The sequence below is a fragment of the Onychostoma macrolepis genome, chromosome 15, assembly GCF_012432095.1.
Source record: "Onychostoma macrolepis isolate SWU-2019 chromosome 15, ASM1243209v1, whole genome shotgun sequence".
NCBI classification, from domain to species: Eukaryota; Metazoa; Chordata; class Actinopteri; order Cypriniformes; family Cyprinidae; genus Onychostoma; species Onychostoma macrolepis.
Genome location: NC_081169.1, coordinates 29082206 through 29105904, shown reverse-complemented (window position 1 = coordinate 29105904; position 23699 = coordinate 29082206). Strand labels below are relative to the sequence as shown.

Here is a 23699-nt window from a genome sequence, read left to right as displayed (position 1 = left end):
TTTAGTATAATAACCTTATACAGATTATGTGGGCTCCGAGGATTGAAGGAGGTTTCTCAGGTGGTGACGGGTCGGTTAGGACCATATAGAGCGGATTCTCAATGTGGATTCCACCCTTACCTTAGTTTACAAGACTAACTCAACCACAAATAACAGCTCCGTCATCATTTACTCACCCTCATGTCAAACCAGTATAAGATGATGTTTAGCAGAATGTCAAAGCTTCTGCTCGCTGTCAGGCTCCAGAAAAGCATAATAAATATAGCCCATACGATTCATGATAAAAAAATAAAAATAAATAAAATATAATTGTGTGCATGAAATAGAAAAGTAACCCTTTGCACACTAAATATCTTGACTTTTAAAATTTCAGTTGCACCTTTGATTGGAGAATTACAATCTATTCATCACAAAACAATAAGGGAGTTAAATTACATAAATCAAAAAGTCCCATTAATAAATAAAGTATCATCAATGAGCAATCAATTTAGTTGAATATTATTTAACTTTGTTAACGGTTAATAGTTATTAGTTAACAGTTATTAGTTCATGTAAGCTCAAGTCTATTAATACATTATTTTATTTTTCATTTTAAAATATTTTTACATTTTATTATAATTTACCATAAAATTAAAATTATATATATAAAAAACTTTACATATTTTTAATTAAATTATATTAATTCTTGTTAAATAAATATTAATTGTATTATAAATATAATAATTTGTTATTGCAATTTTACAATAATAAATTAAAATACAATTTGAATACGTTCACATACATATATATTATTAATATCTACCTATCTATCTACCTATCTATATATTAGTAAATGTTAAAATCAACATTAAGACTAATGAATGCTTTAAGTATTTCAAAGTAAGATACTTCTTGATTTAAATAAGTATTTTTTTAATGTAAACAAAAAGAAACTTGTGAAGTTGCCCCAGTATTTCGTCTGAACATACTGACTGAAGAAGTCACTGAACATAAAAACATTAATTCCTGAATAATACTGATGCGTGTCATCTTTTACGAGTAGATCTAGTGGTGTCATATCAACTAAAGTTAATAGCTGGTCTGTTACTGGAACACAGGATTAGAACGATCCATTACATAATGCATGTTTGTGGGTGATTAAAGAAAGAGGCGGCTGAACGATCATCAGCAGGTGTCTGTAGGTCCATAAAGCCTTCGATTTAAGACCGTGTTGTCAATCTCAGCAGTCTGAGTGCTGATGTCAGCTCATGGGATTATACACACACAGAGAAAAGACCCTCTTATCGTTCTTCATCTCATTTACACAGAGGTCTGGGAAACCTCAGCCGAGCTCTCTGATGTCCATACATAACTCATGCACACACAAAAAAGACAAAAACGAATGAAAGTAACGTCCCACACATTTTATGGTGTGCAAACATTAAGCAGACATATACAGAGACCTCATATACATTAGCAACAATTATCTTCCACAGTCTGTTTAAGCCGGCCCACTCTCAGCCCCACCCATAAATGCATCAGAGAGGGCGGGGCTAAACAAGCCACACCCACAAGTCATCTATAAAGTGTGCAGTCCCCTCCACTCACCATCTGAAACCAAGTGCACTTGTTAGGCACCTCGACAGACCGCAGCGTTAAGTGCGAGGGGACGCGAGTGTTTTAAACTGAGCCGGATACATCAATTCTAGTGTTCGGTCGAGTATGCATTACAGTCTTTTTTTTTTTTTTTTAAGTGCGAGTGTCACCACATCTGCTGCTGGCATCGGGCGAATCACAAGTGCACTTGTTTTCCTTTGCAAAACAGCTCAAAGAGAGTGTCTGCGTAGAGTTTGATACAGTATTTGAAACAGACGTCATGCTCGGAGGAAACACTGTCAGGATATGAGCGCGAGTGCATATGAAATGAAAATAAAAATAAAGAACAGAGCATCGCTTTCTCCACTAAAACGCACACTCATCTCACTGCATTCATTCAGCATCACCCGCTCACCACATGCACACGCTCATCTGGGGCCCGACGGGAGGGGCTTAGGACAGAGCACACTGTGATTGGCCGAAATAAGTGACAGTCTCGTTTTCATTTGTGTGAAATTAAGTATGGCGTCTAGCCGAACTATGGTTTATAAATCATTTTCTCTACAGAAATGATACCTATTAATCAGCGGATTAAAATAAATGTGAAAATTATAGGAGGAATCGTGGGAAATATTTTTAAATCTCTCATTCATGGCACAAATCTTTTTTTTTTTTTTTAATCAGAGCATTAATAAAAACACCAACACGGTCAGGAGTTTATGGGTAAATCTCACAAAATGTTTAAATGATACTTCACCCCAAAAGAAATTACATTTTGCATAAAGAAATTTATGCCTGTTTTTAGAAAAAAATGTTAAAGTAACAATTTTCATGTTTGTTTCAGATTTTTAATATTTTATGTACATTGTTTTTGTTTAGCAATCCAAAAGAATTTACATTTTGCATATATTTTAATATTTAGAAATTTTAACTTATTTTAGACATTATTATTTTTATTTTAAATCACATTTTCCCACTAAATTTTCATTACTGCAATCCAAAAATTTTGGTGTGGTGTAAAGTTACTTTGTGGAGAGAAATATCAAATAAATTATAATAAATAAAAGTTAAAAAAAAGTTTGTTATAACTAAATAAATGGCAGTTGTACTGTCTTTAATTTATGCAGACTGCAATAAAATGAATGAATGAATCATTCATTCATAAAACAATTTATGGATAGGATGATTGTTACTGTATAACAGTATGAGAATTAATTTTTCATTCACGACAAATGACATTTTGCAATGCAATTAGAAAATGAGGGTTCAATGCGTTTAAATATCACAAAAATGTCATTAGAATAAAGACATTAATGTGTGAGATTCATCCAAAATAATATTGGGTTCCTGTTCAATACATGCGTTTTATTCATGGGGAGATGTGGGATTTCCATAAATCTAGGAAAAATATTGAACAGTGCCATCCATAGAGCTCAATTGAAACTGCATTCAACACACATACACACACACACACACGCAGCTTAATGGCCTTTATCTGTATAAGGCAAAGCACAAACTCTGACAGTAGACACACAAACACACACTATTTTAAAGCCATGTTAAAACTAGCAGTACGAGTCGTGTAGAACAGTGAGTCACTTGTGTAATCTCCATCATCTCACATCGAGTGTGTGCGAGACAGACAGTACATGAAAGCTGATATAAATATGTATAATGTGTACGGTGCTGTCCGATCATACAGGCAGGCAGCACACGTACACAGATAGCCAAACAGATGGCATTGTGGGAAAGGTAGTTCAAGAGGCCAGTGGGACGTGAGGGTGGGCTCACTTTCCTTCTGTCTTTACAGTCTGTTTCATCCAATCGTGGCGGGGTGGTGCTCAACCAATCGCTGCGGAGGAAGAGAGCAGCTGGTCACATGTCAGACCAAAGCACGGCCTTGCTGCCTTTCTCAACGCTGGCCACATACGTGCCCGACGGAGACCAGGACACTGAATTTATGGCAGAACTACAAACAGAAGAGAAAGACAAAGTTTATTGAAAGTGCTTTTTTTTTTTTTTTACATCTGTAATTGGTTCATAAACAAGTACGTTCAGCATGGCATACTATTTTTGCAGTATGCATAAACAATATTTTAACATGGCATCTAAATGTAAATATCCTGTATTAGCAAGACTCCAAAGATTTGGGGAAAAATAAGTTTAAAAATAAAAAACAACCAACCAATCTTTACTTTTAGTCATTTTGCACAAAAAAAAAAAAAAAAAAAAAAAAGGGCATGAATAGCTGCTCCCAACCACTAGCATATGGAAATACCTTTAATTTTACCCAATCACACTGCAAAAATAAGTCATTCCTTAGTATTTTATCTTTTTTTCCAGTGCAAATATCAAATGAAGTAACATTTACTTGAGTAGTGAAATGAGAAGGACACTTGTTTTATGAGAAATTGAGTGAATTAAGGATTAAAACAATATCATATCTTCCAACGGCCTCAGAAAAACGTATTTAATTAAAAGGGAAAACAAGTTCTCTTTCCCCATGGACAGATATTTGTTCTTGCTTTAAGCATAAACCTAATTTTGTTCAATTTCTCAGAAAACAAATCTTCATGTCAATTTGCATCTCAAGCAAATACATTTTGATTGAAGGTGGTTTAGATATTTGTACTAGAAAACAAAAAATAAAAAGGGAAAATACTCAAGTGCATGCAACATTTAATGCCATGATTTTATAAATTTAAGACTAAGACAGAATTTGTAATAAGTGAGAGAATGTTCAAACTAAGACCTTTGAGACTCTTAAGACTCACGGAGACGCAGAATATGCGAATTTGCTGTATACATGTAATAATACCCAGATCACCTCCTAAAATGTGCAGTATACAACCAGAAAAGTGTGATTGTATCCCACAATGCAATGCACTTCACATGATTTGTAGTCAATATAGTTATAGTTGTCAAAACAAATGGTGAGCAATATATAGAATATATACTAGTATTCCATTCCTGTCTGTCTGTGTGCGTGTGTCTCCGTGTCTGTCTGTCTCTCTGAATTCATATTGCTTTATTGGCATTGTACATAGCAAAATAAAACAATATACATCCATAAATAAACAAAACATGTAAAATACATCCATATACAGTATCTCACAGAAGTGAGTACACCCCTCACATTTTTGTAAATATTTTATTATATCTTTTCATGTGACAACACTGAAGAAATGACACTTTGCTACAATGTAAAGTAGTGAGTGTACAGCTTGTATAACAGTGTAAATTTGTTGTCCCCTCAAAATAACTCAACACACAGCCATTAATGTCTAAACCAATGGCCACAAAAGTAAGTACACCCCTAAGTGAAAATGTCCAAATTGGGCCCAATTAGCCATTTTCTCTCCCCGGTGTCATATGACTCGTTAATGTTACAAGGTCTCAGGTGTGAATGGGGAGCAGGTGTGTTAAATTTGGTGTTATCACTCTCTCATACTGGTCACTGGAAGTTCAACATGGCACCTCATGGCAAAGAACTCTCTGAGGATCTGAAAAAAAGAATTGTTGCTCTACATAAAGATGGCGTAGGCTATAAGAAGATTGCCAAGACCCTGAAACTGAGCTGCAGCACAGTGGCCAAGACCATACAGCGGTTTAACAGGACAGGTTCCACTCAGAACAGGCCTCACCATGGTCGACCAAAGAAGTTGAGTGCACGTCCTCAGCGTCATATCCAGAGGTTGTGTTTGGGAAATAGACGTATGAGTGCTGCCAGCATAGCTGCAGAGGTTGAAGGGTTGGGGGGGGGGGGGCCTGTCAGTGCTCAGACCATACGCAGCACACTGCATCAGATTGGTCTGCATGGCTGTCGTCCCAGAAGGAAGCCTCTTCTAAAGATGATGCACAAGAAAGCCCGCAAACAGTTTGCTGAAGACAAGCAGACTAAGGATTACTGGAACCATGTCCTGTGGTCTGATGAGACCAAGATAAACTTATTTGGTTCAGATGGTGTCAAGCGTGTGTGGCGGCAACCAGGTGAGGAGTACAAAGACAAGTGTGTCTTGCCTACAGTCAAGCATGGTGGTGGGAGTGTCATGGTCTGGGGCTGCATGAGTGCTGCCGGCACTGCGGAGCTACAGTTCATTGAGGGAACCATGAATGCCAACATGTACTGTGACATACTGAAGCAGAGCATGATCCCCTCCCTTCGGAGACTGGGCCGCAGTGCAGTATTCCAACATAACGACCCCAAACACACCTCCAAGACGACGGAAGGTGGAGGAGCGCAAGGTCTTGAACATCCACCAGCTCTGTGATGTCGTCATGGAGGAGTGGAAGAGGACTCCAGTGGCAACCTGTGACGCTCTGCTGAACTCCATGCCCAAGAGGGTTAAGGCAGAGCTGGAAAATAATGGTGGCCACATAAAATATTGACACTTTGGGCCCAATTTGGACATTTTCACTTAGGGGTGTACTCGCTTTTGTGGCCAGCGGTTTAGACATTAATGACTGCGTGTTGAGTTATTTTGAGGGGACAACAAATTTACACTGTTATACAAGCTGTACACTCACTACTTTACATTGTAGCAAAGTGTCATTTCTTCATTGTTGTCACATGAAAAGAGATAAAATATTTACAAAAATGTGAGGGCTGTACACACTTCTGTGAGATACTGTGCGTATATAATTTTTTTTAAATTTTTTATTTTTATTAATGGTACTACTAATGCAGATGTGTTCACTCTTTACTTCTTAGTTTGTGGCATTTATAAATATGTTGTGCTACCAAAGAGGAAGCAGGTCCTTCAAGTAATATTCCAAATTTGTCATTTTCACGGAGTGACTGGAACTCAGGAATAATCTGCTGTATTTGACTGTACAGTGCGTGTCTTAAGGGCGTGCATTTGTCACAGTGGAGGAGGAAGTTTGCGCCAATCTTTATGGCTGTAGTTACTCGTTGGGCCCCAGATCTCGCATCCATACAGGGCAATAGGCAGTATGACACTATCGAAAATCTTTGTCCAGATTCTGATGGGGATGTCCATTTTGAAATTTTATTCGTATGGCGTGCAGTGCCCTGCGGGCTTTTACAAGTAATGTTTTTATTGCCAAATTAAAATTTCCAGTGCGAGTTAAAATCAGAGCAAGAGAATTATATTATAAAGCATGTTGAAGTGTGGTGTTGTTTAAAGTAAATATACGTTTATGTTCTAGATTTCTGGGGGTTTTCTGAAATATCATAATCTTAGCTTTTTGGATGTTGACTTCTAAATTCCAGTCATGGTAGTATTAAGTTAAAATGTCAAGGTTGTTCTGGAGACCTTCTGGTGTTTTAGATAGAAGTCAAATATTTATTGTATGCAGACGACTTGCTAATTCTGTGTCGAATAATTGTAGTCCTGGGCTGTCTGATTGGTCCAGTAGATCTGCCAATTCATTGATATGTTAAACAAAGTCGGGCTGAGGCAGCAGCCCTGTCTCACTCCTCGCTGTTGAGAAAAATAGTCGGTCCTTTGCTGTCCAATTTTTACTGCACATTTATTTTGGTTATACATGTTTTTAATTAAGTCATATGTGTTACCACTATGCCACTTTGATGGATTTTATAAAACAATCCATTATGCCAAAAGGAGTCAAAAGCCTTCTTATAATCTATGAAGCATGCAAATATTTTTCCCTCTTTCCTTAGGTGTACATGTTCATTTATTAATGTGTGTAGTGTGTGAATATGGTCAGTCAATCGATGTTTAGGGAGGAAGCCAATTTGAGCTTTGATGACATTGTGCTGCTTTAAGAAAGATGAAATCCGAGTGTTGATTATAGAACAAAATACTTTTGCCAAATTACTGGTTACACATCCCTCTGTAGTTATTAGGATCCGTTTTGTCTCCACTTTTAAAGATAGGAGAGATGAGTCCTGTGTTACAGACCTCAGGAAAAAATGCCTAAACTCAAAAGATCAAACTAAAAAGTTTGAGTAGTGCACTCTGAAGTTCCTGTGAAGGGCCACAGGATTTCTTACATTTGAGGGATTTCAGTTTTCCACCAAGTTCTTGTTGGGTTATTGGATAATCTAGTGGATTTTGGTTGTTTTTGATACATGATTCAAGAGCATTCAATTTTTCAAGGACTTTTAACTGGTTGGGATTATTCAGAGGGTCAGTTTGAGGTGTATAGAGCTTCTCAAAATAATCTTTCCAAGTTTGACCATCTTGTATGGCTAGTTCTTGTGGCTTTGTATCGTTTAGACTGAAGTTTCAAGTGCTCCAGAACTGACCCTGATCAATTGCGTTTAATGATACGGTGTTTGTGTTTAATAATAATCCAATTTCTTCCGTCTCAGTGCGTGTTTGCATTGTTTCAGAAGTTCTGAGAGCTTTAAGTGTAATTCTGAGTTGTGTTTTTGATTTGAAATTAATCGTAGCTCTTGTCTTATTGTTTTACAGTCATGGTCAAACCACTTCAGAAGGTTTTTGTTTAGCTCTATTTTTGTGTTTATATGTGGTAGTTTTATTTAAATTAGCCTTTTTTGCTATATTTTCAAAAATGTCATGTTTAATAGCTAAATTTATTCCTTTCCAATTATTATCATATGCTGAATTGTTAAACAGTGTTATGGAATTGACCATTTCCTTAGACTTCAATACTTTAATATGTTTCAGCAGCATTACGAGTCCATCTATATGGTGTTTTGAGCTTATGTAGATGAATTGGCTTTTTATGAATTTCTGTTGATTTGATGTTTTCACCTTTAATGCAAAGATTGATCTGGCTGTGATCAGAGAGGGGTGACTGGGCTTTGACGGTAAGTGCACTGAAATGGGAGGGGCTTATATTTGATATGGCATAATCTACAGCACTGTTGCCGAGATTTGAGCTATAGGTAAATTGTCCACAGGAATCTCTTTTGATTCTACCATTGAGGATATAAAGACCTAAAGTTTGACAAAGGTGGGCTACCTCTTTCCAGTGGACACATCTGATCTACACCATGTTTCTGTTAGAAATAGGATGTCAACATTTGTGATGCTATTTAAGAAAAAATCTGTGTTTGTGCTTTTTAATCCAAATGTTTTAGAGCACAAAACCCTGAATATTCCAAAAGCTAATATTTAACATTTTTATATGATCGGCGATTAAGTAATACTGCCGTTTATCTGGAGGCAAACCCTTAGGTGTAGGGTTGGTGTAGGGCAATAGCACATACAGTTTGTACAGTATAAAAAGCATTACGCCTATGGGATGTCACCACTTTTCACAAAAACAAACGTGTGTGTGAGAGAGAGAGAGCATGTGGTCCTGCACACCTGTGACCCTTATCAAGGGTTTTGTCTAGTTTCCCCGTTAGAACGTTCCAAATGTACAGAACGCCGTCTGCAGAACCGGCCGCCACATAATTTCCATCAGGACTGAAAACACAAACACTCAGAGATCAGAAAGGTGCAAAACAGATGCAGTCTGGTGAATGATGAGCTTTCAGTTGATGAACTCATTCAATTAAAATGTAACATCGACAAAAATAAAAGAATGTTTAAAAGTAAATAAAATTAAAAATCAAATCTATGGACCCTTTTCACAAGATTGTGATGAGTTTACCTGTACGTACATTTATAACATTATACTTTGTATTATATCACCTTTGCATCAAATTACAAAAAATAAAATAAAATAACCTCTTACCTGAACGTGACCCTGGTGAAGTCTGAACCACACTTGAAACCTTGAGCACTGCAGAAAGACAGGAGTAATACAAAAGTGACAATTTTTATTAGAACACGATGCATTTAAAGTTAGAATACCAAAGAGCGATGCATAATAAATAAACCATTATATAAAGTGAAAAAGTGTGAGCAACGCACTTAAACGTCTGTCGCACTGCATTACTGCGCAGGTCGATTATTTTCACCAGGTCATCACGAGAGCAGGTCAGCAGGTCGGTCCGGTCGTGATTGAGGTCCAAAGATGTAACGCGTCCCAGCAACTCCAGCTCATGCACAATACTCTCCGACCTAAACACCAGAGAAGTTAGTGCCTGAGACAGAAGGATTTGAGCACTCTAAACTAACTCTACGTATTCTCCAGTCAAATCCAGACTCACCTGATGTCCCAGAAACGAACTTTCTTATCGAAGTGTCCGCTCATCACACACTGCTCCGTACAGACAATGTCATTACAGCTAGAACCAGCAAAAACCGTCTTAATGCCTGAGAAAAAGAGTTTGATTTATCAGTCTTATAAGGGTCATAGTACAACACATTTAAAAGTAACCAGCAACTTTCATGAACAACATGAGAACAAATTCAGAGAAATAACCATTCAATAAACTGTCAACTACCATAAAATGTACATTTTGATTATTTTATTAAATATCATATACACAACCAGTCAAAAGTTTTTGAATGGTAAGATTTTGTTTTTAAAGCAGAAGAAAATTCTTAAAAAAAAAAAAAAAAAAACAACATTAAAAATCTTACCGTTCAAAAACTTTTGACTGGTCATTTTTCTATAGGAGATATTATAATCACTCTTAATGTAATTAATAGGACCCATTTAATGTGAACTAATATGAATATTATTTAGTACGTCAATTTATACAAATCTTATTAGAAATTCTGATGCATTTAAAGTTGAAACTTGTTGAAAAATATTTAATGTTAAATATTAAACAAGTATTAATGTAATAAATTAATATTAAAAATTATTAAACTACAAACATTTAAAATTAAATATTCATGTAAATATAATTCACATTTAATTAAAGGAATTAATACTAGTATGAAATGTTTTACAATTTTCATTAGAAATTGATGCATTTAAAGTTAAAAACTGTTGAAAAATTAACTAATATTTAAAGATTAATTAAAGGTTTTTCAAATGTTAATGTAATGATTAACTAGTATTAATTAAAAAAAAATTGAAAATATTTAGTTTGTCTTTTAAAAAAGAAAATTTGAAATTCTGCTGCATTTAAAGTTAAAACCTGTTGAGAAGCTGAAAAACCAATATTCAATATAAAATAATTTAATTAATATTAATTCAAATTAATATTTAGTTTGTCACCCAGAAATGTACAAACAACATTTTTTGAAGGCTAAGCAATATAACTTAAATGCAACAATTTTCACTTCATTTTCAAGCCCCACTTTGCATCTCATTCATGGACTTGAATAACTGCAATTAAGCAGCAAGTATAACAACTAAGAGTCTCTTACAGACTTTGCTGCGCAAGTCCCAGAGCTTGAGCGTTCGATCGTAGCTGCCGGAGACGATTCGAGTGTTATCGAGGAGAAACCGAGCGGATAAAACCTTCCCGCTGTGCCCTGTGAGTGTGTGCTTTGGGAAAAAGAAAGTGCAATGAATTAGAATACACATGCAAACAACAACTAAATTAAGGTCTGTCATTTCTAGTAGTAAATGAGATTGAGTTGAACACGGATTCAGGTCTCAGTATGATTTTTGAGATCAGCTGACCAGGCTCCTTCAGTCCAGCCCTCCTGTGTTTGGGTTTCTGTGGGATGTTTCTGTCAGAGTCTCTCTTGATTCTCTAAAAAGACTCTTATTTAGCAGAAACATCCATTATATCAGCCACCACATTAGACCAGGGCTGCACAACTAGAGCATGCTGGGAAAATTAGTAGAGCTGGCTGGGAGGGACGAGAGGACTGGAAGGAGACCTGGACATCAGCCCTTTTACATCACATCACTGACCTTTGAGCCAACATCATGAATATAGGTTTATGCTTGATTTGTCAGTAAATCACACAACAATAATAATCTTCAGCTGTGGTTTCATTTAGAAAAAAACAAGCTAAACTTGCATGCATGCAATTAGTAAAATGATCGATAATTTATGCATTTAAGAAAGAAAAAATAAACAAATAAAGTTAATAATTAAATGCATGAATAACAAGAACAACAAGAGACTGTCAATATGACTTAAAACCTTCATAACATTTACAGCTAAATATGCATTTAGACTAAAACAGCTACTCATGCATGTATGGCTGTGTTTTCAGTGAATTGCTCACCCGCAGTCTGTAGTCGTCAACCGTCCAGATTCTGCTGGCAAAATCATTAGACGCAGCTAATAGATACGAGCCCTGCAGAGCACAAACACACTGCTATCAGTCACGACAGTAAAACACACTTTTCTTTCATTCTGTTCATCATTGGTGGAGATTTAGTAAGATGTGCATTACATATAGGCAGATTTTCTATCTGAAATTAAGACCCTATTAATTCAGTTGGATTTTTGTGGCTTTTAGTCCATATCTATCATATCTTTGAGGTCAACTATTTATGACGGTGAACTAAGACAAAATAAACCTTTAGAAGACACATGCAATTGTCAAATCAGTTACTGAGGTTTGTAGGGCAATGTTTTCAATGTTTCCATTTTATTTGTCTGGGTTCTGTTTTAAAGAGTTACAAATTTTAACAATCAAAAATCTAATCAATTGAATTCGTAAAAATGTTACAAATTTAATCTTCTAAAATGTAAATCAAATGAAACTGTAAAAACTGTCCTTGTTACACATTACAGGAACTTACTATTATAATAAAAAAATTATGCATTGTGCATTTACTATATGGTTTGGCTTAGTGTTACTTGCACAGTTAATTAATATTACTCAGTACTGAAATACATAATTACACTGCAACAAGGACACCTTAAAATAAAGTGTATTTATTTTGTATGCATGTTTTTCAAATTTTTAATTTGTTAAATGCATTTTATATTGTTTTTCCTAAGAGTTTTTGTGTGTATTTGATAACATTTTTAGCAAATAAAATAATGAAATGCTTGTGAACTCATTCATTTAACAATAATTGGCCATAAGTCTACACCAAATTCCTTAATTATACAGCACACAGTGGATTTCCTCAATTCCTTCTGTTTTCTGCATTACAGAAATCATAGGGCTCTAGGTTAGGACAATCTGACTGATGTCATATTTTATTAGTAACGGTACCCTTAAAGATGTAATGTAGACAGAATAACTCACCGCACTATCAAACTCTATACTGGTGATTCCAGCATTACTGCCCGTCAGCGCACCTTTAGGCTCACATCGGCCTGGAGAAACAAACAAAAAAGCTTTTAAGATCCCACAAAGACAAACCTGAAAATCTACTGCATCTTTGTTTCAGGAGGAAACGGTTTCATTAAACCTTGTGAAACTGAGGTGGCATAACACACAATTTGGCCAATTTCCTCTTTGAAACGACTGAAGGTCTCAGCTTGAAAACTTGAGATCATGAGCCTGTCAGACGTTCTCCTTCAGTCCGGCCCTCCTGTGTGTTGTGTTACTGTTTGACACTGCTGTTATCAAGTCTTATTATTCTCTAAAAGACTCTAAATATACAGCAGAAACATCCATAATATCAGCTGCCACGTTGAACCAGCGATGCACGACTAGAGCAAGCTGGAGAAAAATGAACCGAGGCTGCTGGGAGGGACAGAAGGACTGGAAGGAGACGGAGGCTTCGGACCTTTTACATTTCATCACTGACCTTTGAACCCTGACGAAACTGAAAATGATAATATAGATATATACACAGTACCAGAAACGACCTCCCAGAGCTTCACCCTGCGGTCCATTCCTCCCGTGGCAAGCAGACGGGAACCGGGACTGAACCGCACAGCGTTCACTTCTCCATCATGGGCATCCTACACACAAAACACGATTATGGGTTTCACCGCTCTGCTTTTAGAGACTTCAATTAAACATTTCAGATTCAAACGGCTTATGTTTAAAATCCGGGTTTTGTGTTGTGGGTCAAATTGACTCTCGTTGGTTTCCATGCAATTCATCAAATCAACACTACAGATTCATGTAAAAACAGAAAACCTCTGCTGTAGCTCGTCAGAGACTAAAAACATCAAATATGAGAAATTAAAAGAGTTACATCCTTTATGTTGCAAAGTTTGGCAGCAGATAACTTAAGTTAAAAAAACACATACATATATATATACATATATATATATATAAAAATTCAATAAATTGTAGTGTGTGAGAATAAAAAAAATAAAAAGCGCGATCAATATTTACAAATTCAATTAAAAAGTGATATTTTGAAAATGATTCAAAAACAAAAAGATTTAATTGAGAATGTAAAGAAGTGTAAAACGCAATTAAATTAAATCTAAATGAAATCCACACACATATATATATATATATATATATATATATATATATATATATATATATATATATACACATACACACACTTTAAATGACAAAGGAAAAATTTTATACATTTTCATTTGTTATTTCACATTAAATAAATTTAATAGATTTAATAAATTTTACACACACAAAATAAAAACATTTCCTTAATTTTTAAAAAATGATTTTTGCCAAATTGCATGGAAACCAATGGGGAAGTCTATATGACCCAACACAAATGCTACATAATTACTCAAATTTGTACAGCTTTTCCAAAACACATCTGTTGAAACTTTGCACATTCATGTCCCTAAATGAGAAATAATAATAAATTCGGAAAGAGAAATTAACCAGTTTTTCCAAGCAGTTTGAAAATCATGTGTGGGTCAAATTGACCTGCAACACGTTTTAATTCGATTAAGTTTACAGTGATATTAGTGCAGCAATGTGTAGGTTGATTTCCTGTTGTTGCTTTTAAAACATGTAGCATTCAGATTCACCAAACTTTGACTGAAAATGAGATGGAAATTCAACCAAATTATTTGCTCCCGTCCTCTTTAAAGCAGAACTGGTTTTCTTCTGTTTTGAGCTCGTTTTAAAAGGTCTCAGCTTGAAAACTTGAGATCATGCACCAGTTTAACGTTCTCCTCCCGTCCAGCCCTCCTTTGTGTTGTAGTTCTGTTGGATGCTGCTGTCGAGGTCTCACTCGGTTCTCTAAAAGACTCTTATTCAGCAAAAGCATCCATAGTATCAGCCGCCACCTCAAACAAGCAATGCACAACTAGAGCATGCTGGGAAAATGTGAAGAGGGGCTGCTGGGAGGGTCGGAAGGACTGGGAGGAGACCTGGATATCAGACCTTTTACATCTCATCATTGACCTTTGAAGCCTGACCTCTGAAGAACAACAGAGTGAAGGATGCATGAAAGAGAAACGAGGAAAGCAACTCTCACAAAGATGTGCAGCGCAGTGGAGGGAACTCGGACATCAGCGCTCGCCGACGGCACCTCTGCGGTTTCAGGAGACGAGCCGAACGAATTCACCGAGCGACGTCTTCTAAGGGAGAGAAAGCGCATGTGTCACACGGGCTGTGCTGAACTCGTTTTGTAGGATCTTAGTCTCATGTTTCTTGCAAAACATGTTATCTTCATAAAGAGCGTCATTCATGGACTTGAAGCATTTATAAATGCATGACTGAATCTGTAACATTGATTTTAGCATGGCAACATTTTAGGAGAAATGTAAAAGGCGTCTCGTTGACAAACAAAACTGATGCAAAAAAGACACTCAAAGCAAATTCAAATCTATGTGCCGCAAATTTGGGTGGGTGATGATATGAATAATTAAAAAATTATATTTTATATTATGTGCAAAATACAAACAAAACAAAAAATGCTTATTTATATTTAAAGATTCAATTCTAAATACGAAAAAGATTTTATTTTTATAAATGATATGTGCGTAAAATTTAAATAGCAATGTCCGTATATTTTGATAATTTAATTGCAATTCACTTTGTTTTTAAGCACATTGAGACATTAAAATATATGCCGTTATGGTTTATTTATAATGTATTAATATTAATGAATTAACAATATGCATAAATGCATGCAAAAACTTAATGTGATCGTGATTTAATAACAAACGTAAGAGACTGAAGACAACAAATTGACAACTCTTGTAAAATGCAATTAAATATACACAATTGGGATTTACATGAGGTGTGTAAAATATTTTGTGTTGCATATTGCATTGATTGTAAAGCTTTTTTTTTTGCTAAATATGTCACACTGAAAGCCTTATATTTTACATACATATATATATAAAAATTCCTGGATAAGTGTCCTAATGTAATTCACCCAATTAGTGAATGCAAAACCAATATAAAATACATAGCAGTGTATACCAGATCACCATTTCAACTGGCAAATCACCCACCCAGCCAAAACTCACACACAACTACACAGAGCAATGGTCAGGCAGCCGGCAATTATCACAAAAATATCCACAAAGAGAGCAGCATCCTGCAGGATACAAATAACAGATACAATAAACAGGAAGCGTTCAGAGCAGTTACCCACAATCCTTTTCATAGCCCTTCTGAAATATAATTCTGTTAGCATGCTTCTGGGTTCACATCAGCACAGAGTCACTTTCATACACACACACACATACACACACCCCCTGACACCACAGTGTGCATCACCTGGAGTCAGATGGGACGAAACCAGGTTGGACAGAATCAGACAAGCTGCAGACACAGAGAGAGTGTAGAATGAGACACACACACACACACACACACACACACACACACACACACACACACAGTTGAATGAGACAACCAAACACACACACTCACAAACACAAGAGTCACAAAAACATGTCCAGGCCAAAATAATAGAGGTTTTTTACACATTTTAGGATCATTAAAATGTTTTGCATCATTCAATGAGTTTTCTTAAGATTTTGAGCTTAAATATGACCTGGAGATGTTCTAGACAAGTTGTGTACAAAATGAAGAAAATAAACATTTGTCCATATACACAGACGGAGACGTACCCAAAGATATTAGTGATGGAATCCAGCAGTCCAGCAGGAGGAGGCGGCTGAGACACTCGTCTACTGAGAAACAGACACACATAGTTAGCTACTGCATTCAGTGAAGAGTATGTGTTATGAAATCTGTAACTCTGAGTGTGTGTTTACCTCGGCGTGCGACTGATCTGTCTGTTCGGTGACGTTTCACCCGTTCCCTTCCCAGCATCCTCTGAGAGAACTTCGATGTCATCATCTCTAGACCAACCAGAAAACAGGATCCAATGAGATTTCAAAGTGATTTAACATGATTCCAATAGGCTATAAAAACTAACCAGGGCTTAAATTTAAAAGATATTAAATAATATAAGACAAAAGCATAACACATTTACAATATAACCTCACAAAAAGTAAAAACTAACCCCCAAAAAATTCAAATCAAATGAATAAATATTAGTGGAAGAGATAGTACCTATGCCAGGTGTTTGACTACTGGACCTGTTGTTATTGTTTACTAAAACTATTAGAAATTGATAATTGAAATAAAATAAAATATTAGATCAAAAACTCAAAACACTTAAATGAAAATTAGAAATGTTGTAAGTTTAATAAATAAGTTCCAAGTACTAAAATGAAAATGTGCTAAAAATGTAAAGAAAAGAAAAATGACAAATAAAAATCATCATTTCAAGTTTAAATTAAAATGAAAACTAGAAAAGCACCTAAAAGAAAATTAGAAATGCTGCTTTGTAAAATAAAATTATATAGCTAAAAGCCAAACTGAAATATTTATTAAAAAAAAATATATATATATATATATATTTTTTTTTAAAAACACTGAAAAGTATATAAACAACGCTAAAACAACACTGTACTTTTACGGCAGAAATGTTAAAATCGCCTAATAGCTGCAGGTTTTCCAATGATAAACCTCAAACAAACTCACTGAACCCAGAAGAAATGCTTCTAAACACAATCTTACGGCTCTATGGGAAGAGGCTCCTTCGCTGCGTCCGCCAATTCCTTCTGAAGCTTCGCCTGCCTGCGCCTACAATGATATCAATGTGTTAAACACAGTTTACACCAGGGTTCCTCAAATCTTGCCCTGGAGGTGCTGCAGAATTCAGCGCCAACCCTGATAAAACTCACCGAACTGTGATTTTCTAACGATTCTGAAGACATTGATTAGCATGCTCAGGTGTGTTTGATTAGGGTTAGAGCTAAACTCTGCAGGAAAGTGGATCTTGCTGGCCAGATTTGAGGATCCCTGGTTTACACACTCATTTAAACACCTCCCAGACTGTTTCAAACAACCAATCAGGTGGAGAATTCTAATGAGCTCATTTCTGCATGGAGGGTCAGGAAATGAGCACCTGGGTGGCGGCCAATCATGCATTTCCATTGTTTTTAAACGACCCTTAACGACTGATCAATTAATCAGCAAGATCGCGAGTGTTCGTCTCACACACACACACGAGCCGTTAATGACTCCCATATATGGGTCGTTTACAAACATCATGAACTTTCATTGTTTTAAAGTTAAAGCTGGTACAAAAGAAATGGTATTTTATTGACACAAACAGTCCAATATCAAGATTTTAGGTAAAAACTTGAGATAAACAGAGTGCGTTTCTGACCTGGAGTCCTTCTCGTTCTCAGCGTTGAGTTTGTTGGCTTCCTGCGCTTTCTCAGCCATCCAGCGCGTCACCAGCTCCTGATTGTCCTCTGTGGTTTTCCGTAGTTTCTCCTCCAGGGCGCTGAACGTGATCTGCAGGGCATCGTACTCGTCTCGCAGCGTCTGATTGGCTCGTTCCAGATCGGCCAGAGAGTTGCGGAGCTCGCGACACTCTCCTTCCAGATGAGAGATCTGCTGCTGATACTCCAACATCCTGACAGATACATATAAAACATTCACATACTGCAGATAGAAATCACAAACATAAACATACACACACTGAACTCACTTGGCTTCATTACTCTGGATCTCTTTGTCTTTCTGCTGAATCTGGTTGTTTAGTTCAATCACGTTCTGGGCCAACTGCAAAAACACATAAAGAGAAGAGATCTTCATTGGCATGTTTGATATACTACTATAGTTTGTTTATATTTTGAATTCAATTTTCATATTTTCAGTTTTTTTTTTTTTTCGTTTTTATTAGTTTTTGGTTTTAAAAAAGACTGATGAAGCGAAATAGAAATATAAAAAAAAAAAAACTAGTAATAATGACAAAAGCACATAACAGAATTAAAAAAAATAAAATAAACCACATTAAAACCAAAACTGAAAATATAAAATTAAAACCTAATTCAAAACTAGTGCTGTCAAACGATTAATCGCATCCACAATAAAAGTTTTTGTGTGTGTACTGTGTATATAAATACACACAAAAACAGTATATATATTTTTTTATATTTACATGTATATATTTATATTATACAGATATATTTAATATATAAACATAACATATTTTTCTGAAATATATATATATATATATATATATATATATATATATATATACACACATGCATGTGTGTGTATTTATATATACATAAATATTTCACAGAACACACACATATATTATGTAAACAAAAACTTTTATTTTGGATATATAATATGCCTATATATTTATTTTTATTTATTAATTTCAGTTATTTTAGTACTTCAAGGTAAACTATACGAAAACAAACATTTAAATTAGTGCTGTCAAACGATTAATCGCATCCAAAATAAGTTTTTGTTTACATAATATATGTGTGTGTACTGTATTGTATATATAAAATACACACACATACAGTATATATTTCGAAAATATTTACATGCATGTACATTTATATATTCATATTCTTCTATTTTATATTATATAAAAATATATTTAACAAACATAACATTTTTCTTAAATATATACATGCACGTCTTTGTATTTACATATACATAATAAAGATACACAGTTAACATATATTATTTAAGCAAAAACCTTTATTTTGGATGCGATTAATCGCGATTAATTGTTTGACAGCACTAATTTAAATTTTATTTAGTTAATGTTTATTTTATTTCAAGTAGGGGTGACCCCGAATAGTCGACGATTCGATGCTTCGATTCGAGGAGCCTGATTCGACTCCCAATCTCACAGTCGAATATTCGCGGGGTGTTATGATCATACCATTTTGGCTATATGGGGGTGCTCAAATGTCTGATTTCACATAGAACTACCGTTTTCTCCCAATAGGTAAATATACAGCCTATTATGATAATGCTGTAAGATAATGCTGTAAATAGGAATCTGAAAAGAAAGAAGCTTTAAATAAATATGTTAACGTGCGTGAATAAATCCAACTTCCCCTATAGATTAAAGTTTCGCTTTCTAATCCGTCACCGACAGAGGAGCATTCTTGGCGGCAGGGATTTAAATCTTTAACCTGACTCAAATTGACACAGGCAGAGTGGAAGACTTCATTTTTTTCCCGATCAGGTAGGGTACAACAAGTGATTTCAAAACGTTTCAGTCGGTTTATTTATATCGTGTATATATTATTTATATCGTATAAGATGCATTTGGTTGAGTTACGCTGTAGTAAAGCGCTTCATTATACATACGGTGATTATCTCTTCAGCGCGCGGTGGGAGCAACAACAATGCAGAATATTAATAACTATGACTGGCACTTTCATATACATAGCATATAATGAGACTATTGTATGACTATTATAATAAAAAGCTGTGATTTTTTTTTAGTGTTTAGTTGTGTTTTTGCATGTTATTGCGTGAAGAACGCGTCCACAAAAGGAGTTCATTCAGAGTCGCGCAGACGCGTTCATGTGCATTCGGGGCGTTTTGTGCAGATAGCCTATAAGTTGTAATTAACGTTATGTTATGTAAATAACGAAGCGTATTCTATGTGAGATAAATGAGTTAAATTCCATTGATTAAAAACTATCATATACTTCATTCTACTGGTCATCTTCAGCGCGCGCAGCTCAAAACAGAAATGCAGAACGTTATAATTATGATCATATACATAATGTTATTATGAGAGCACTATTGAAAAAAAAAAAAAAAAAATGTTGTGAATTCTTAAGGGTTTTGCTGACGTTTAATGTTAACCATCTTTTAATCAAAACATAAAACATTATTTACCCCGTTTGTATCTGGGCGTCCATTACACATTTTCCCTGTGTATTTATGACTGTAGAATCTCTGACTGGACTCTTGGTAATGTATTTTGCCCCGCCCCCAAATATATGATTCAACTATCAGTCGACTATCGGCATGATTCGAAAATTCAGATTCGACTATGAAAATCCTTAGTCGGAGACACCCCTATTTTCAAGTAACAAAAATGTTTTTTATGCTTCTGGTTTTAGTAAATCATAACAACACAGATTTGTTTTTAAAATAAATACAATAATAATTTGAGTCATTTTCATTTATATACATATAATAAACATTAATACTTACCTAAATCTGCTTTTACAAAAACAATTAAATGTACAAAAAAATGCCAGAGTGATGAAAAATTAAATCTGAGTTTTTTTAATTGATTTAATGAAATGACCCATTAGAACTGATTCAAATGCTATTATTGCTTTTGAAGTTCATCTAAACACTCTCATGAATGTAAAACTTGTGGAATGCCTTGGAAGGGTCAAGCTCCTGAATGCTGAAAAGGCTGATATGTAACTGTAGGCACTGTAATGTAAATGTGTGTGTAAGCGCTGAGGGTTTAGCAGAGCTGATGTTCACCTCTCCTCGTTTCTTGTGCAGCTCCGTCAGCTCCTCTTGATGTTTAATTCTCATCTGAGCCATTTCCTGCTGCAGGGAATCACTGCGACCGCCCTCGCCACCCGGACTAAACACACACACACACACACACACACACACACACACACAGATCATCTTACTTTTTTGTATCCATAATGCCATAATTCATAATTGGTTTCCACTTCACGTAACGCTCTTCTCTCGACACGTTAGCTCCTCTCTTTAATGTTACAACGGATTACAAAAGATGTCACTAAACGCAGTATTTCAGGCACAGAGCTCTACATTACGTGGAGTCAGAACTGATGGAGAAAGTTTTCCCATGAGCACCTGAGGTCGTGTCTGTTCTGCTCATATTTCTCGGTCTGGAGACGTTCAGAAAAAACAACCTGAAGGTCAGACTTCTCCAACAACCGGTTATCTGGAGACAAAGAGAAATAGAGAAATTGTGAACTAAAATAATATCTGACAGGAAAATAATGCAAAAGATGACATGTTATTATATATATATTTGTTATTTTTTGTTTAGGTCATCAGAAAACATATTGGTGGAAGACAATAAAACAAAACAAAAAATTCTGTGCACAGTATGTCCACGAATATTTATTTGCATAATTTTTTTATATATATTAAATTATTATTAAATATGTACATAATGTTATTATTTATTTATTTAATATTTAACAGTAAAAAAAGATGGGTAAAATTTAGAATAAACAAATTAAATCCAATATTTTTTCAGATTTTGTTTAATAGAATGATCTCAGATTTACCATAAAGAAGCAGAAAACAATCACAATAATCGATAACAATAATAATCTAACAACAAAATAAAACAATTTACTATTATTACTACTACTACTACCAATAATAAACGTGACCCTGGAGCGCAAAAGCAGTCATAAGCAGCACAGGTGTATTTGTAGGAATAGCCAAAAATACACTGTATGGGTCAAAATAATCGATTTTTCTTTTATGCCAAAAATCATTAGGATATTAAGATCATGTTCCATGAAGATATTTTGTAAATTTCCTACTGTAAATATATCAAAACATCATTTTTGATTAGTAATATGCATTGCTAAGAACTTCATTTGGACAACTTTAAAGGCGATTTTCTCAATATTTAGATTTTTTGCACCCTCAGATTCCAGATTTTCAAATATTTATATCTCAGCCAAATATTGTCCGATCCTAACAAACCATACATCAATGGAAAGATTATTTATTCAGCTTTCGAAAAATTGACACTTAAGACTGGTTTTGTGGTCCAGGGTTACAAATAATCTCATCTCACACAACAATAACCAACTAAAAAACAAAACAAAACAAACAAATAACTAAATAAACATGCATATATCTTACAGCGGTGTATGATCTCCTCAAAGGCCTGACGCTGAACTCTGTCTCTCTGCTTCAGCTGCTCGACAACGTGACGTTTCCACAAACACTCGACTCTACGGCCCGCCATCTCCTCCTGCACACACACACACACACACACACACAGACAGAGTTAACTGCATTGACACGCTTAATATTCCAGTGAACCAGTTTCCTAAAGCAAATACAATTAACCAAGAGTAGAGTGTTTCTTAATTCAGGGCACGTTCAGCCCACGGGGAAAAGAGGAACATCTCTCCTCAACACAGGAGGAAGTGACTCAAGACCAAACACAAGAAAATGAAGTTTTTGAAATGAAATTAACACACTGATCCTAGACAACTACTATAAACTATTTGAAAAGGCATGCTACTTTTATTAATACCTGACAGATGCACATTCAAATTACATATTTGCATTTTTGAATGCACATTTGTATTGATGATCTGCCTTCAGAGCAGAATGAATTGATCACACGTGATTGATCAGATGTTAGTGTCAATCAATAATAATCAATAACACAGGGTTTATATGAATCAGATTATGAGATCTGCCTTGTCATTCCAGCTACAGGATGGAAATAAACCTGTTATGATACTCAATCACGTGTGCTGAAGACACTGAAGACTGATGACACATAAAACACATTTCCAACACGTCAAATTGAAAATATAAACAATAATTCAGCGAAAAAACGTGACAGATATGATGCGAACAGATCAAACTGATCGTTTGTGACAGTTACTTACAAGTACGCGTTAAATAAACAGCACAATATGTAATCTGATCATAAACAGTGCCGTTATTAATAAATAATCTGTCGTTGTTGCGGTTTTTACTTATTTTAATGCGATTTATCAGATCTGCACCGGCTAATCGCTGCACTTGACTTTCACTTTCAATAAACAGCAGGTTTACTTTACCTCACAGCATCTAAACGCGTCTCCGCTAGTTTAGACGAACTCTCCTTAATGATAAAAATGATTAATCCGACTAATAAGAGCCGAACCTTGTCATAATAGGTTTAATCGGACAGGTTTCATGCTAACCCACTCCAGACTGAAGGATCACGGACGCCATTTTGGCTCAACAGACGTATGTTTCCTGCTGCGCCGTCGCAGGAGATTTACGTTCCGACCGCGTGCTTCCCACGTTTTCCCTTAAAAAAAAAAAAAACTTTATTTGAAGCCTGCATGACTCATGAATTTAAAAACGGGAACAAGAGAGTAACAATGATAAAATATAAAATTTTGTTTAATTAAAAGAATTAATGATATTTTTAGTTTCAAATATTTATTTATTGAGATTTCAACGGGAAAATAG

General features: G+C 35.3%; 1 protein-coding gene and 3 non-coding genes across 12 annotated transcripts; all 4 read right to left on the bottom strand.

Moving 5' to 3' along the window:
* Positions 1 to 1388: 1388 nt before the first annotated feature.
* atg16l1 (ATG16 autophagy related 16-like 1 (S. cerevisiae)) lies at positions 1389 to 23518 on the bottom strand. Of its 9 annotated transcripts, none has more exons than XM_058744883.1 (20): positions 23386 to 23518; positions 22362 to 22473; positions 21327 to 21417; positions 20979 to 21084; positions 18199 to 18272; positions 17872 to 18123; positions 17217 to 17282; positions 16406 to 16492; positions 16259 to 16321; positions 15906 to 15950; positions 14653 to 14755; positions 13096 to 13201; positions 12537 to 12607; positions 11559 to 11630; positions 10743 to 10863; positions 9629 to 9734; positions 9390 to 9539; positions 9211 to 9258; positions 8838 to 8939; positions 1389 to 3544 (listed from the first exon to the last, which is right to left on the bottom strand). In XM_058744883.1, exons 2-20 carry the CDS (start codon positions 22465 to 22467, stop codon positions 3451 to 3453), a joined length of 1863 nt encoding a protein of 620 aa, XP_058600866.1. In that variant the 5' UTR covers positions 22468 to 22473; positions 23386 to 23518; the 3' UTR covers positions 1389 to 3450. The 9 variants fall into 9 exon arrangements, with proteins under 9 accessions (XP_058600866.1, XP_058600869.1, XP_058600867.1 ...); XM_058744886.1 differs by having other exon boundaries at positions 14653 to 14752; positions 16259 to 16318; positions 23300 to 23483; XM_058744884.1 differs by having other exon boundaries at positions 14653 to 14752; positions 23300 to 23482.
* On the bottom strand, positions 10971 to 11239 carry LOC131521037 (small Cajal body-specific RNA 6). The gene has a single exon (XR_009266184.1). It is a non-coding gene; the product is annotated as a small Cajal body-specific RNA 6 (non-coding RNA).
* Positions 12764 to 13045, bottom strand: LOC131521038 (small Cajal body-specific RNA 6). Its single transcript, XR_009266185.1, has one exon. It is a non-coding gene; the product is annotated as a small Cajal body-specific RNA 6 (non-coding RNA).
* LOC131521036 (small Cajal body-specific RNA 6) lies at positions 14302 to 14580 on the bottom strand. The gene has a single exon (XR_009266183.1). It is a non-coding gene; the product is annotated as a small Cajal body-specific RNA 6 (non-coding RNA).
* Positions 23519 to 23699: the final 181 nt, after the last annotated feature.